General features: G+C 37.8%; 1 protein-coding gene across 13 annotated transcripts in view; it reads left to right on the top strand.

The window, feature by feature from the left end:
- DMD (dystrophin) overlaps positions 1 to 17,100 on the top strand; it is a 1,161,005-nt gene that overhangs the window by 952,308 nt on the left and 191,597 nt on the right. For 11 of the 13 annotated variants that reach the window (XM_038157590.1, XM_038157575.1, XM_038157541.1 and 8 more), the window contains 2 exons: positions 9,082 to 9,254; positions 13,121 to 13,277. In XM_038157590.1, coding sequence (XP_038013518.1) covers positions 9,082 to 9,254; positions 13,121 to 13,277 — 330 coding nt within the window. Of the gene's footprint in view, positions 1 to 8,606; positions 8,737 to 9,081; positions 9,255 to 13,120; positions 13,278 to 17,100 lie in introns of those variants that run through there. The other 2 variants (XM_038157606.1, XM_038157615.1) reach the window with 1 other exon arrangement.

Here is a 17,100-nt window from a genome sequence, read left to right as displayed (position 1 = left end):
TGAGTCTTGGAGCTGGTTTTCTTATCTGGATCTAGATGAAAACACTAATGTGACTTGACCAGTATGACTTCTGAAATAAAATAATTTAGGCTTTATTATGATAGTAGAATTATTTCTCTTTTACTAGAATGAAAGGAAGATAGAAGGAACAAGGGTATTTGATTTCAATTGGTGGTTTTGAGAAACTCAGTGATTCAACTTAATTGGTTTTTTTAATGTCAAACTGAAAAACATGAACAGAAGTTAGTTTTCACCCCCAAGTAACTTGTCTCCTAAAAAATATGCTAAGACACAAGTTTATCTCATGTCAGACTTTGCTGGTGATATCATTATTTTTTTCAGTGATATTTGCCATTTTAACCTTACACTGTATTTACTGTGGGAGTACATGCAACTTGCTAGTAAATCCAAGAAAAAACCAAACAATTATTTTCAGAATGTAAATCTTATTCAGAGACCCCTTGATGCAGGAGTTCTGTTCAATTTTGCTTTTGAATTCTGGCTGCAGCAAAACATGGTTAGACTGCCACAGAGAGACCAATCAGTATGATAAAGTTGCTATTTTGAAAGATATTGTTAAAAATTAATTCTTTTTTCAGGTTCTGAACTTTTGCCAGTTATTTCCTTATTTCAAGACAGTCAACATACATTATTAAAGCACCTAAAATAAATCATGCAGAACATGATTCTGGTGTGGTTTAGCTTATTGAGAAAAACATAAAGCTGTGGAACTTCTTAGAGCTGAAAACTAATGAGGATGGACCTTTCTGTCAAATTCCTCTCCAGTGCAGCAACACTCAGAATGCTTGAACACCTCAGAGGGCAGGGTAGCAACAGCAAGTCAACATTTTAATTAATTTAATTCATTTGACCCATTTTAATTAATTTAATTCATTTTACCCATTTTAATTTCAGCTGTTGAGTTTGGGGTACTGACAGAGTATGGGTTTAAAGTGGAAGCCCTGGTGCTGTGGTCGAGCAGGCTGAGGATTTGGGGTTTCAGGGTTAGCAGGGAAAGCCCACGGAGGGAGGTGGTGGCATCACCTTCCCCACAGGACCCTGCACTTGGTGGCAGCTCCTCTCTGCAGCCACCCTGGTCCTGAGCCTGACTGCTCCTTCTATTGCTGTGCCAGCCCTCTTGGCAGCAGCTCTTCAGGGCTGCCCGAGCCTCTGTTGCATTTAGAAGGGAGTCCATTTCCACAGGGAGAGGCCATAAGTGGTAGCTTTGGCCCGTTGGCTTCTCGCTGAGTGTTTAAACACGTGCTGCCCCTCACACTGAGCAGGCTTCCAGTTAAAACATCAGTAGTGAGATAAAAGCAACTTTCCTTGTGGCAGTTTAAGCCCAGGTCATGTTAGTGAGTAAACCGACCAACACTTGGTGAATTCTCTTCTGTTGTGACAGGAACAGCCAACGCCAGTTGTCGAAGTGACTTTGATAACACTTGACTGCTGCACAGCAGCTTTCTCTCCGTTGTAACTTCACTGGCATCTCGTGCTGAAAGCCTAGGATGTCAGAAGATCCTGAGGCCACACTAGCATGACCTGGATTTCCACTGAAAATCAAGAGGAAGTGTTCATTTGCCCTTTATGCTGCCCGAGCAGAAGCACTGGAGCTTTTCCCACATTGCCTCTTGCATAATGCCCACCAATTAACCTGTCCTTGATTAAGAACAGTTAATTGCAGTGAATCTTGCATGCTCAAAGAGAAGAACACCTGAAGTAGTATAAATTCCTAACTGAAACCTAATCACCAACAGAACATTAAAAACTCCTTCTAAAAGGAGTCCTAAAACCATAATAGTTATTGTTCTGCTTGATCCAGTTTTAATGATGTGTAACATATGAGGCCTCTAATTTCTGCTTTTGGTTTTGGGTTGTTCTCTTTTAAAAAGATTTTATATTTCTTTATTTAATTGAGAATCGTGTTATGAAACTGGTGTACCAATTCTTTTTCTTCAGACATCAACAATGTTACCCACAAAAACTTAAAATGTCAGGATATATTTTTTTAAAAGAAAAGAAGATTGCAAAAATTATTTGTAACAGAATAAATTAGGATAATGCTTTGAACAGAAATAATTTCTTTTAAGTATAAAATGCCTTCAATTTTTGTTTCAAAAGGATCTGAAAGAGGATTGTATATGTTCAAGTATTTAGGGAAGGACGAATGTATGGATGTGCATCATAGGTGCTAAAACATGAGATAGCTTGTTGTTACATGTTGGTGTACTGTGAGACAAATATACAGTTCTTTATATACAAATAATTTTTCTTCTAGGAAAGGTAATTTATAATTAACAGATATCAGATATTTTTCACTATTGGTTGGTAAAAGAATAAAAAAAAAAAAAACCCTGTCCTTTTGTCTTTCATGAGTTTCTTTTTTCCTCCAGACTAGAGATAGTTATGTATTTCAACTTTTCCAGCTGTGTGTTGTAAAAGGAAGTCAGTATTAATTTGAAGTACTAGAATGTCAGCAGAACTAAGAGAGGTAAATGCTCTGCAAACTATGCAACAGGACTTTACTCATTTGCATCATCTTGCATGAGTAACTAAGTGCAAATAAATGTTCCTGTAGAGGAGGATGCTCTTTGTGCTGTTACTGTTTGATCTCTGGAAAGAGAAGAGAAGAAAAATTAGACATACTGAAAGTAACAGCATAATTATTTTGCTGCAGAAATGTTGCCTAAAGATTGACAGGGTGAGTGTGCTGACAGCATGTGCAGGTGGAGTGGGATCAGACATTCAGTGAAGTACAGGGGTTGGGACATGCATATTTGGAGGGAGCAGACTTCCTTCTAAAATCTAGAAAACTCTGCTGGTTTGTAATGGCCCTTATGGTTTTGCTTTCAGAAAGTCGTGTGTATGATTCTATGCACATTTATGCTGTTTCCCTCCTACTCACTCCAATCTCAAATACAGATTTCAAGGACAGATAGTTGAGCCCATTCTTAGACATCTCAGTAGAGGTGGCTGATTTTGTGACACACAGAACGCTTACAACTCCTACTCGAAAAATGTGCTTTGTTTGTCTTGTTGGATTGGCTTGCCCGAAAGAGAGTACAGGCTATGTTAGTAAAATACATATTTATATTTTACATCACACAGTAAAAGTTCTTTATTTCTGTGGCTACAAGGAATTTTTCTTCATTAGTGTAACTTCAGATTACCATGTTTCTTTCTGTTTAGGGTTTCCATCCTAGATATAATGACAAGAAAAGTAGACAGTGAAAATAATAATTTCCATTGAAGTAATTATTATCAAAATAGGATATATTTCTCTAGACAAAGATCAAATCCTAAATGAAACTACAAATGCAGAAAGATTTGTTTATTTAAACATTTTTTCTTTATTTTATATATTTATTCATATTTTCATTATGTGTAAATGAAAGCAGGAGTTTTCTCAGTCCTCAAAAAACACATCCAAGAAGTCAAAAAATTCCTTCCAAACACATGAAATTAGCTAATAATTGAATACAAATTAATTGCTAGAGGTCTCAAAAATTTATTATTTCACTATGATCAAGGGGGAAATATAAGACCTTGTGCTATGGGCAAAATGTCAGGTCTGTGAATAAATATCTGCACACTAGAGGCAAGTATATGTTCAAATGATCATGTTAGGGCTCTTAAACAGTTACAATTCCAAAGCTGAGGCAGCCCAATGTAAATGAAACCAAGAAACCCACACTGCATGTGCAGTTACTGTCAGCAAGAGATTCCTGCATCCTTAGATGCCCCGTGAAGTCTCTTGCAATCTGAATATAACCTAAATTTAAGGCGCTTTTGCCCGTTTAAAAAAATAATATTTTCTGAAAACAGGGCCCGACTTGCTGAAGAAAGCTTTTTTTAGTCTTCTGTTAGATGAAAGTAGCATTTTGATATGAAGTTTGGTTACATCTTTATTCTGGGACTTGTAGAATTTTAAACCCTAACAATGATAGATGCAACTTACACAGATTGCTTTCTGAAGGGCAAAGTTATACTTTGGCTTCCATTCATCAGCACTTGATTCTCTTCTAGAGGACTAACTCTTACCCTTTTTTATCTTGAAAAATGTGTTGGGGAACCAGAAATGCCTTAATTATATTCATAAGCTTATCTTCACAATGGAAAAGACCTTTTTATCGTTCTTTTTAATCAAGTCATTAGCATGAAACTCAGAGATGTAATCATACCAGACTGGAATTGGGGTCATGCCATGGGCTAGCTGAATAGGAGGCTTCTTGGCATGGTGATGTATAGCCATTTCACAACAATGCTTTTAACTCACTAAGTCTGCCCTTTAATTATATTTTAAATCTCATTTGAGAAGTTTTTATCATTATGTAAATTGTTCAGTGAATGGTCTCATTCTAAAGAATCAAAAAAAAGTCTTGCTTATGAACTGGGAGAGAAAATTACTTAAAAGCTTGACGGGGAAATGGGGAGCATCAAAGAAGAGAAAAAAACCCCAAAAAACAAATCCAACAACCAGTTTTTAAAAGAACATTTAAAAGAGAGAACTTCCAAGGGACCAGAAATGCCTTGCAAACCAGCAGAAGTGCTTCACTGATTTGTTCCATCATTAATCTAAATCATAGCATCTTCAGATAAAAAAAGTATACATTTCTTTCTGTTCCAATGGTAACAACCAGCTCACAAGGAGAGACTGCTGTAAAGCCTAATGCAAACTGCTTTCTATTGCCAAAAACAAAAGAAACAGATCAAGTGCACCTTGCACTAAATCTATCACTCAGGTGCTTAAAATGCATTTTATTTGCTGTGCCCTTAATTCAACATGTCCAGAACTGTAACACTCACAAAACTATCCCTCTGTCTTGCAGACAGGAGGATAAGCTGTGATCCTGAGAGTGGTGCCATGTGCATGGATTTCTGTGCCTCCAAAGGCTGCTGGAGTGTGCCAGGGCACTGAAAAAAATGTCTCAAACTCTCTAAACCCTCACACGGAGTTTATGCTTTAGGCAGAATCAGAAATTTAGAGGAGTTAAGATGTAATTAAATGAAATCAAGTGGGATAATTAATTTGAAATCCAATTGCTCGACTGCTAAGATGTGCTTTAAAGAGGTGAAAATAGAGGAGAGCTAGGGTCCTTTAATTTCTTTAACTTATTGCGTAATGAACTTTTTCTACCTTGTATCAAAGATAAATGTTTAGTCATCTGCGCTGCATTGATTTCCATGTTTTCCATGACTAACCTATATCCAAGAAATAGAACAAATTCCTTCTTCCTAGGGCTTCATTTTACTTCCAGACTATCAACCCCTCTCTGGTGTATCGCCAAAATAATGGCAGATTTTGACACGTGTCATGTCCTTTATATGTCATGTCTATATATTGCATGTGGGATATGAAGGATATTGAGACTGATTAGTTGTTTCTGCTGAGGTACCTCAAACCACATGGAATTCTTGCAGGACTAGCTGTGCTGGGTGGAAGCTGGCAGAGCTTTGGGTGCATTGGGTTTCACAGCAACAGCTCAGCTGTGCTTAGCAGGGCTCTGTGTAAAATAAAACCCATGAAGCTACAGGTGAATTTCTTCTGCCTACCGAAAGAATTAGGTCAGTGAGGAGTTGTGGTTCCGTGGAGAATGGGAGCAGGAATTCCAAGGGGGAACAACTGAATTGTCCAAGTGAGAAATACACCCATCCCCTAGCTTTTTGGCAGCACTGGGTGTGCTCACTTACCACCTTAGTATACTTCTCTGAAATCATGTGTGGTGGTTGCAAGAGCTCAGGACAAAAGTGAAACTGCCAGAGCAACTTTCCTCACCCTGTTTTGCCCAACAAGATTGTTTTCCTCAAGGCAAAATGCATTTCGTCTCTCTATCACCCTAGTTCTTAGTTGTACACTTATTCTATATAATAAAATAATGTAAGCGCCCATTTTTAAATGTGTAGAAACCTCTAACACATGTTCAGTTCAGTTTTTACAAACAAATATTATGGTGCCTTTTGTCATCTAACTGTGTGGTTCCTCTTAATAATGGAGGACTTCACTCAGCACCTAATGGAGCTGCAGCTCTTTCCAAGCAGTTCAGCTCACTCTAAGTAACTTGTGATCAAAAAGATGCTTTTCATTTTGCCCTCTGCTCTTTTTCTTAAGAGAAGCTAGCCGATCTTTTTTTCAGCACGGTCTCAGTAATAACAACTACAGCAAAAGTGCAGCATACACTCGAACTGTAACTCAGTAGAATTACACCAGGATTGATTTTTTTATCCTCTGTAGTCTTTTCATGTGTTTGAACACATTGGAAAATATGAAAGTGAAATAAATAATATATGTTTAGTCTATATGCTATGCTTCTTGGTATGACATGTAATGGCAGCATGCTTTTGCAAATGCTTTGGCAATTTTTGAGAATAAATAACTCTTCCTGCTTTACTGTTGTCGAGAAAAAGAATAATTGTGTTTTTAAAATGTGGATTTATTTACTTCAGAAAACAAATAAAAGGTATATAGATCTTTTTCTTATATGTTCTCTGCTTCTCTTGGGATCTGTAAGTGTCACAAAGAAAGGCTCTGAAATGCACCGACCTAAATGGAGAAAATATCATTGTTGTTGCCTTGCTCCTTTGCTGGTGTAGGCTTCCTGCATAGCTGCAGTAAACTGCTTTTGGGAGCATTAGAAACAGTGCAGTATACACTAGTAATTTGGAACAAGGAAAACTCAGTCTTGAATATTAAGCTTTTGATAAAAATACTTCACTTTTCATGTTCATTGCCCACTCAACCATCCAGGTATTTTGTGATACTATGTGGTATTCTGAAATAAAAAAGGATGGGGTTTGCTTTTATTTTCAGAATTAGAGAAAGAAATTTCTCTCTAGAGAAATAAATAAAATGTGTAGACTATAAGACACATTTTCTAAACTCAAGAAAAATGTGGAAAGGTTTTTTTCCTTCAATTTGTCTTATATATTGCTATGAGAGTATGTGTGGTAAAACACCAAGAGGGCATAGATTTGACAGCTTCCTACTGGGAATAGTTATTCCACATGTTTCATGGCACATGCTCTTGCCAAGGAAAAGGAACAAGTTTGTAAGTTTGATGTTTCCATCTCTACTCTGAAAACTAAGAACTTTGATCAATGGGTAGTGCATGTAATTCTTTCATCCAATAATAGATTTATTGTTTATTAAATGTAGGAGGACCTTAGAAATATACAGGCATTAAAAGATAACTTTTTTCCTGTGAATTTTATCCTTTCTTACATGTTGTTTCTGCTGTTTACATCAGCATTGTTATAATTAACCTAGGTTAAATAATATCTCCAAATGTATACATGGAAGGAAAGAAATTTGGTAATAGGGTATTCTTCATTCAAGTAAACAAAAATGGAGTATCACAGATGGAAGTTGAAGCTAGCAACATTCAGACTTTAAATAAAATACAAATTTTCAAGGACATTCATACCTGGAATATTGTACATTTTTATGTACCTTAATGATGCCATTTTTAAAAATATAAATTGCCTGAAAAACAATAAATAAATGCAATATTTATAATACACTTGCATTCTGCAGAGTTACGTCTGATGTACACCAAACTCATTCCTAAGTACTTTACTGCTTGAATGACAATAGATAAGTAAAATATTTGGAGAAGGATTCTTACTCTGTACCAAAGATGTTGCTAGCCCACCTTAAAACTTCCCCAAGTATTGTGCTAGTCATTGCAGTGAAAGGTATCCAGTTAAGGACATTTGGAACAGCAGTAGGTGAACAAGGGCAATCGTGATTCAGTGCAGCTAACATTGCACTTAAAATATCAAATAAAACCAATTCAATTAAGAACACACCAAGTAGACAGATTGTGTGCTCCCCTCTTTCAAAGTCATTCTTCTGAAGAAAATTGCAACAAATTTCCATTGGGGACTCTCTGTGATGCTCGGTTAGTGCTAGGTCTTGTTCTCAAACGCCATAAATCATTTCCTCTTCCTCACTTTATCTCTAGCACTCCCATTTGAGGCAGCAAGAAGCCACCAGCAGAAATCTTAGTGCTCCAGCATCCCAGGAGAAAATGTGGAGCTTTATTCACTATTCAATATTTCTTTGTGTCTTTGCGTGCTCCTTTGTTTGAAAGTAAAAGTACTTTTGTGCAAATGTGTCTGCATATAAAGCACATGTACGCTCATTCATGTACGTGTTGGAATTATTATTATTATTTTTTTTATTCCATTTAATGACCTTGATTCAACCACTGTTCTCTGCAAATGAATCTGACCTTGGGGAGCTGCAGCATGCAAACGTCTTGGGGAAGGGCAGCCAGCATACAAAGGCTGCATTGAGTGTGTGGGCAGGCAGGAATGCTGGTACCAGGCAGCTCTCTAAAGAATGTTCTTTTGGCAGAAACAGCCGTGCTAAAAATGAGGGGGAAAAAATGAATTCAAAATTTTGAGCTGGCCTGCAGTTACGAGGCGATAAGAAAAGTTGGCTGTTCAACATGAGCTGCCAGTAGCATATTCTAGGTCCTTGCTATTCTCAGGCCCTCCTACAGCCGTGGCCCCAGCCAGTGTTTTGATACAGCACAAAGTGGCTGTTTATTGCTATTGACTGCTGGGGCCTGTGCTCCAAAATGCGTTCTGTCAACAGAATGTAAGTGAACTTGGCATTTTAAAGCCCAGCTGCTGCAGACTCCTAGATTCCTTGGAATTGCCATGCAGCAGGACCAGTGTTGCAGTCCCCAGCTCAAACTGAAAATGTTGCACAGGAAGACGTATCATGTGCAGGTCAGATTTACCTGAGACCCCGAGGATTTTGTGGTTCTTTGCCTTTCCCACATCAGCACAGTTATTATATCTTGTCCTTGCTTTGCTGCCTCTCAGAGGCTACATCTTTGGCTTTCTAAATTTTGTTCAGTATGCTGCATGTGGAAAAAAGGTCATATTCAATGCAAATGGCCTTCATGTGAAAGGGAGACATGGCTTTGTATACAGGACATGATATTGCTGTAAAAGGAGTAATCAAAACCTGTGCTCTGTGCTGCACTGAGGATTTTTCCACTCTTGAAAAATGTTATAGTTTCTGTGATTTTTTTAAGAAATCAGATATATTGTTTTCTATTGCTTCCATAGGAACTACAGGCAGAAATTGATGCTCACACTGACATCTTTCACAACCTGGATGAAAATGGGCAGAAAATCCTGAGGTCCCTGGAAGGCTCTGAGGATGCAACCCTGCTGCAGAGACGTCTGGATAACATGAACCTCAGATGGAGTGAACTTAGGAAGAAATCTCTAAACATTAGGTAGGACCTGAGCCTAAGCAAAAGGCTACCATTGGTGTATTAAAATGCTACAATTTGCAAGTAAAAAGGTTTTTGTTTCTGTTAGCACTGTTTGTGTCTATTTTGAAATTATTTGTGCTGCTTTGGAGGTTGGCTTAACTTTGTAAGAACAATTAGTTTTTGGGTGGGAAAATGATAGTAGAGGATTAGGGTTTGAGGCATATTATAGAGTTTTGTAATTACAGAAAGAAACAGTAACTGTACCCCCTCTAAATGTGGTCTTTTTCTAGCACTGAGTATGACTTACCTGTGAGTCATGAGAGTGATTCAATAGCCAATATTTACGATAAGCTTCACTTTAAAGACTGCTGATTCCAGTGCAAAACTAAAAATATCCTCACAAATGAGAAGAGAAATTATTTAAGATTTTGACTGTTGTCAGGAGAGTGGACAGAATTGCTAAATAAAATCTAGGGATAAAAGAAATCCATAGGTAGTATCATGAGAGGAAACATTTTTGTTTTCCAGGAGAAATATAATGAATGGCAACATTACAAATTATCAAGTGGTCATTAAGGCTTCAATGGACTGAAGCTTTCATTTCAAAGGAAATTGTGCTGGAAACTTTTCTCCAGAAATATGGCTTTTGCAATAGGCAACCCAGCTCAGTTGCACTCAGGCTTGGGCATTTTTTTCATTTTCTCACTTGCTGTGTGTTGATGGTATTTCAGAGGGCAGCAAAAGACAGAAGTGTTTTCCAAAGTAATGTATGAAATATTAGCTTTTTTCAGTTCAGGTCCTGAGGGAGGTCAGGTTGTGCAATGACAAAAACCATCTTCGTATCATCAATCATTAAAAATAAATGAAGGCTGTGATGTTGAAAAGATATTCGTAACTAAAGAAAAACAGACATATTCCTCCTTTCCTTCTGAGGAGCAAAAGAAGAGGAATAAAACCCTTTGAAGTGTCTGAGATTTTTTTTGTTCCCATGCATTTTACCCATGAACATGCTCCAATACAGTGATTTTTGAAATAAAAATAAATAGTCAGTTGTCCAAATATCAGTAATTAAATGTATGGGGCTTTCTGTCTTTCATTTTTTGCAGTTTAATGTATTGTTGTCATTAACTGAGTCAGAATCAGTAAACCCCAGTTGTATCACAACGACTTCCTGCATTGCACATTCAAAGCAGCAAACCTTCCGTCTAAAATCTATGCCTCTGGTCTTCAATAACTTATTGATTAGGATGAGAAACAATTCTTAAATTCTCAGACATTCAGTTTAAGTGTTGCTGGCTACCCGACAAAATGAAAAAGCTCTTCCCAGTCTGCCTGTTTGGAGCTTTTCCTATCCATAGCACAGAATGGAAAATATTTCCTCATAACTAGCAATGCTTACACAAAAGAGGGATTAGAGAAGACATACAAAATGTTCTCCAGACATCAGTCCCAGAAGTTTATTTTTTTAGTGTGATTTTTAGTGTGCTGAAACAGAAGACCCTGGGTGGGCACTCTTTTCTAAATGCATTAGATAAAATATATGGTAGATATTAAAGAGAAACCAAACTCTTTTCCATTCCTTCATTTCTTTCATCCTGATATGTCAGCTCAGTTCACCATAATAAGCCCTTTCTTTCTTATAAATATTTTTAAACTGTTTTACTATTCTCTCTTTTGTCTGCACATCTTGGACAAAGTCATAAATACATGAGTGTATGTATATAATGCACGCTAGTATGTGCATGCACAAACCCATATTCCTGAAGATGAAGGAAGAGCAGAACAAGACAGGGTCTGGAAAAAAAAAAAATCACCCAGCTGAGGAAGGTCAGAGCATAGCAGCAGTAACAAAACCCCTTCAGGTCACTCTTTTTGCATTTTTCCCTGTAAAGCCAGGGGAAGCAGGGAAGAAGTGTTTGCTTCCATTTGCTGCCCTTTTCCAGAAGAGGTGGAAGCTTGTCTATGCCAAGATAAGCATGAGACAAAGGAATAAGCCTGAATCAGAAACTTGGCTCCTTGACTGTCTCCTGTCCTAAAATCCTGTGGTCCTTGCTCTGGTTGTTGCCTCCTGCAGCTCTCCATTACCTATCCCAGCTTCTCTCCCCCTTGCTCCTTTCAGAGGAATCATAGAATGAAAGCATGGTTTGGCTTGGCAGGGACTGTTAAGACCATCCAGTGCCAACCCCCTGCCACGGGCAAGGACACATCCAGCTTGCTCAAAGCTACATCCAGCCTGGCCTTGAACCCTTCCAGGGATGGGGCATCCACAACTTCTCTGGACAATTTGTTCTGGTGCCTCACCATCCTAACCGTAAATAATTTAAAATATATGAACATATATATAATCTAAATTTTTTAGCTTGCAGGGCCTTCTCCAGACTTCACTGCCTGCAGGACTGGCCAGCCCTGCTGTGAAGCAGTTTTGCCCCAGCCCCCAGATATCCTGTGAGAGAACAGATGAAAAGCCCTGGTCTATGAGTGTCCCTCACACGCAGGATCTATGTGTGTCCTTCACATAGCATTTAAGTTTGAAAAAAGAGAAGATTTTGCATTAGCTCACATACTTTGAGAGCAGCTAATTTTCTGTCAGCGTGTAGGTGATCTGCCCCTTTCCTTTTTCTTTCCTTGCCACTTTACCTGATGTAAGAGGTTGGAAAGAAGACAGGATTCACAGAGCATTTCAGAGAAATGCAACTGTCCCTACCTTCATCAATCCATCATTTCCATATCCAAACTAAGTAATAAGGTTTGCAAAAATGCTGAGTCCATATTTTTCACATTTCTTTATAGAACATTATATATAAGGTAGAAGAGTGGAATTCTTAGTGTCAGAAGAGAATGATTTTATGTGCAATCACTGTAGAAGAAGATAAATGTTATATGAACAAAGCTAGAACTTAAACAGAAATGTATGAAATAAAAGAAAATTTGTCTTTATTTCTCAGTGAACTTTTTTGCTTTACTGTTATGTAATACTCCTTTGATTTGAGTTACTAAGAGGGTTTCTTATGTTACTTGGAGGTTAAATTGGATTTTTTTCCCAAACTAGAAATTAAAAAATAGCATATTCATAAGAAAGACAAAATTTTAGTGGGGTTTACCTATGGTACAGAGAAAAGTGAAGATTTTATCAGTCCAACCACAGAAAACAGCTACTGAAATTTAGAATCTAAATACCTGTTCCCAAAAAAAACCACATTTATGCATATACAGAGGAAATATTTAGAAAATGTCCCTATGGAGACCTTTCTTCATTATATGATATTTTGTCTTTTAATTTTTCCAGTGTTTCAAATAGTTTCATTCACATCTCTGTTTAAATGGCACTGACATTAAACTGGATAATGTATGAGGATTCTATTGGCTTTAAAAATTTCCTCATGGCTTTTTTTAAAAGAATTACATTGGTTGTCTTATTTTAAAAGTTAAGACAATGAATCTTATGTAAGTTGAATGGTATGTGTAGTGGTTTAGAGAAATCCTTGGTCTTCACTGAGTTGGGAAACTACTCTCTATATTTCAGGTAAATAATGTCCTAGTAATCCTAAGTGATGACTACATTTCTCATTCTAGTCCTGCATAATTTTTGTGCACTTCTAGTGAGACTGACAATTCAGCACAGCCATTACTCACTGCTGAAGAGGGAAACTAAAAAGCAAAAAAACCCAACCAATCAAAAACAAAACTCAGGAGATGTGAAAAAAAGCCAGGACTGTGGAACCAAATTTAAATCTGTGTTGCCAGAATCTAATTCAAAGCTACTGAAGCAATTCAAAAATCATTAACTTAATGAAACACTAGGATCTTTCTCCATAAATAAGCTTGTACATTTTGGTTTTTACTTGCACTGTGCTTGAATCTATCTTATGTTTAACACATGCTTTCAGATCCCATTTGGAAGCCAGTACCGACCAGTGGAAGCGATTACACCTCTCTCTTCAGGAACTTTTGGCATGGCTGCAGTTGAAGGAGGATGAATTAAAACAGCAAGCACCCATTGGTGGAGATCTTCCCACTGTGCAGAAACAGAATGATATTCATCGGGTATGTTGGGTTGTTTTGGTTTTTTTAATTATCTTTTGGTCAAGTTTTTTTCCTTTGCAGGCTAGTGCTGCATGACACAGTCCTTGTTGGAAAGAATTCCAGCTGTAGCTTTCAAACACAGCAGAGAAAGTCAGCCTTTTGGAGAAGGAAGTGTTAATATCCATGACCTTCAGGAACCTATCACAGACAGGCAGATTTCATCGCCAGAACAATTACTAACCTAGTAACTTTTGAGGATTAAATAATTAGTTCTGATTGTTTTTCTAGATCAGGCATTCCAAATTCATATATACTTTTTGAAACCCTAGTTCAGATTTTGGGAACATTTGTGACAGGAGTAGCAGGTATCAGCTCTATTGCACAACTCTGCACCATGGAACTGTTGTGATAACTGTCTGTGGTTCATACTGGTTTCATCAGGGAATTCCTAGGGAAAGACCATAGCAGAGCATCATATGGGGGACCGTTCCAGACTAAGATTGGTATTAAAAGAGAACCTAAATAGAGCACTTGTACTCTTGAAGTTGTTTGGCTTTTTTTTTTTTAAACCCACCAAATAAGCAACCCCCAGAATAATATTTCAGAATAATTCTTCATAGAAAGAGTCACACTGATTTTTTTTTGTGTTGAGGGTATGCGTAAATTCTGGCTTCAGTGTTTAATCAATTCACACCAGTCTGATGCTAAACTAATGTCTGCTTTCACCTAAACAGTCTTGACTTTCATATGCCCATGAGGTTTATTCAGGTCTGAATGAGAAATCACAGTTCTAGTACCTCTGTTGGTCAAGATACATTCAAGCTTTCCTCTCCTTCATTTCTATGTGTCTTTAATTAAAATAATGACGTCATAGGAGGTTTTTACTTCCTATTTGATGTCCAATTATGCTTCAGGGTGTTATTTAAAAAAATATTTCAAACAAATGTTATTTTTAATAAAAAAAATTAAATTATCTTGATTTCATGAGAAAAGAATATTCCAAATGCCATGATCATCCTCTCAAAGCATTGTGCTGTATATATGTATATATGTATAAATATATCTTCCTTTGTGAAACTTGCCACAAAAGGTATTGTTTCTGAAGTTCCTAAATCTCTGATTTTATTGCTTAATGGAGAAATGTGAATTGGTGCTTTAAAACAGAATAGGATCAGTGTTTTTTCTGTTCATCAGTTAGCTGCATATAAACATTGCTCTAACATATTGCCTTTTCTCATGGGGAGGGACATATTTGAGAACAGACAGTGAGATCAAATTTGCAAAGTGAACATGACATAATCTTGCTGCTTTAAGACCCTGAGTTTGTGAAAAATCAGGAAGTACGAGTCAGACATGGCTTTTTCCATGGGCACACAGGCATTCATCTGCTGCAACAAACCTGATGGGAAGTAGTGTCAATATGGTTTGTCAAGAACCTATCTTCACTGAACGGCTGAGAAAGCAAAAGGGAAAGATGAACAAAAAACATCTCTGTCTCTCTCAGTGGCAAATTTTTCTAAGATAATATAATGCTTTTCTGCAAGGGGCATTTTGGTCACATTTCCTGGGTCTTCCCTCTGGAGATGTGATGTGTAGGATGTGTCTTTCTCACAAAATTTTATGTGGGACTTAAAGCACTATCACAGAGACAGTGAGGTGAAAACAGCATGGGGCAGCACCTTTCCCTTTTTCACCTTTCCCCTAAGAAAGTTAAGATGTGTTATATATAACCATGAAAGTTAAGAGAAGCCTGAGGTCTGTTTTAGCCATAAAGTAGCAACTTCCATAAAGTAGTTTTAAAGGCCATCCAGAATATCAGGATGAAAGAAGGAATATAGATGTTGCTTTAACTCAGTATGACATTAACTCAAACTCTTTCTCCAAAAACAACTCTTGAGCCAAAATAAGAGATTTCTGTAGAATTGTTACAACAAAACTTTTTCCATCTAAATAATATTTAAGTATTTGAAAACATTTTCTCCTGGACAGAAGAATTTTTTTTTTATCTAAAGGAATTACTTCTGATAGTATTTTAGTGTTGTATATCACTCTATAAGCAGTTTAAGGGCTTCCAAGAATTCATCATAAAGGTGGCAAGTCTCCAGTGGTGAACTAAGTGATGTCTCTGTCACACACCAAACAAATGAAGCATTTAGAATTTTTAGGGATGAAAATTATTGTATAAAAGTAAGATACCATGAATAGGAGCAATATGACTTCATAAAATAGATCTCAGTTCTCTTTTTTAACTTCTCTGCCACCTGCAGGTACATGGCACAGAGCTTTGGTCATCCTGTCTAGTATCAAACCTAGAATGTTTTAGTTCCTTTTAGAAATACTTCTTTTTCCTTTTCTCATTTTATAGCACTTCAGAAGCGTGAGTGTGGGTATGCTGATTCCCTGTAGTAAAAAAGAACTTAACAGAACACATGAAATTAATTTGCCTTGTCTGACCTTCAAATATCTCTGACAGAGAAGGGAAAAACAGTCAACATGGAAGTTGACTTCAGGTTGCCATTGACAAAATCTATGTGTGCAACACGTTGGTTGGTAGATTGGTTAGTTGGTTGATTGGCTGGTTGGTGGGTTGGTTGGTTGGTGGGTGGGTTGGTTGGTTGGTTGGTAGATTGGTTAGTTGGTTGATTGGCTGGTTAATGGGTTGGTTGGTGGGTGGGTTGTTTGTTTGGTTGGTTGGTTGATTGGTTAGTTGGTTGATTGGCTGGTTAATGAGTTGGTTGGTTGGTGGGTAGGTTGGTTGATTGGTGGGTGGGTGGGTGGGTTGGTTGGTGGGTTGGTTGGTTGGTTGGCTGGTTGGTTGATTGGTGGGTGGGTGGGTGGGTTGGTGGTTTGGTGGGTGGGTTGGTTGGTTGGTGGGTGGGTGGGTTGGTTGGTTGGTAGATTGGTTAGTTGGTTGATTGGCTGGTTAATGGGTTGGTTGGTTGGTTGGTGGGTAGGTTGGTTGATTGGTGGGTGGGTGGGTTGGTGGGTGGGTTGGTTGGTGGGTGGGTTGGTTGGTTGGTTGGTGGGTTGGTTGGTGGGTGGGTGGGTAGTTGGTTGGTTGGTAGATTGGTTAGTTGGTTGATTAGCTGGTTAATGGGTTGGTTGGTTGGTGGGTGGGTTGGTTGGTTGGTTGGTAGATTGGTTAGTTGGTTGATTGGCTAGTTAATGGGTTGGTTGGTTGGTTGGCTGGTGGGTTGGTTGGTTGGTTGGTGGGTTGGTTGGTTGGTGGGTTGGTTGGTTGGTTGGTTGGTTGGTTGGTTGGTAGATTGGTTAGTTGGTTGATTAGCTGGTTAATGGGTTGGTTGGTTGGTTGGTTGGCGGGTGGGTTGGTGGGTGGGTTGGTGGGTTGGTTGGTTGGTGGGTTGTTTGGTTGGTTGGTTGGTTGGTTGGAGTTTTTTTTTCCCCTGGGCATTATGGACTTTGTCACTCTAAAAGTTTCTTTTAAAGAAGCAGATATACAATGGCTATATCGGAATGAACAGCTTAGCTGATTTCTGAACATAAGAAAAATGTTCTCAAATGTTTTCACAAGTGTACAATTTTCTAGCTTAAAACTGGAGCCCAGTACTGGAAAGCTGGTTTTGAGAGGTTTGGGGCTTTGCTTAAGAGCACAGCTTAGCTCTCAGGGTGTTGCATGTGAAATTAAACAGTAGTTGTGTGTTGATCTTGAGAAAAAGAATCTGATGATTGTTCATTTTGTTCTCCTGAACGTCACTTCTGAAAATTAGTCTTCAGTAAACTAGAGAGGCATCCATCAGATCTGACAAATATTTTAAATTTTTAAAACTTCCAGTTTTGTTCTTTCTTCATAAGTACAATGTTTAGTTTTCCTTCTGTGAAGGAT

The sequence above is a fragment of the Motacilla alba genome, chromosome 1, assembly GCF_015832195.1.
Source record: "Motacilla alba alba isolate MOTALB_02 chromosome 1, Motacilla_alba_V1.0_pri, whole genome shotgun sequence".
Classification (NCBI taxonomy): Eukaryota; Metazoa; Chordata; class Aves; order Passeriformes; family Motacillidae; genus Motacilla; species Motacilla alba.
Note: the sequence above shows the minus strand (reverse complement) of the source record. Positions and strands in the feature narration are given on the sequence as shown.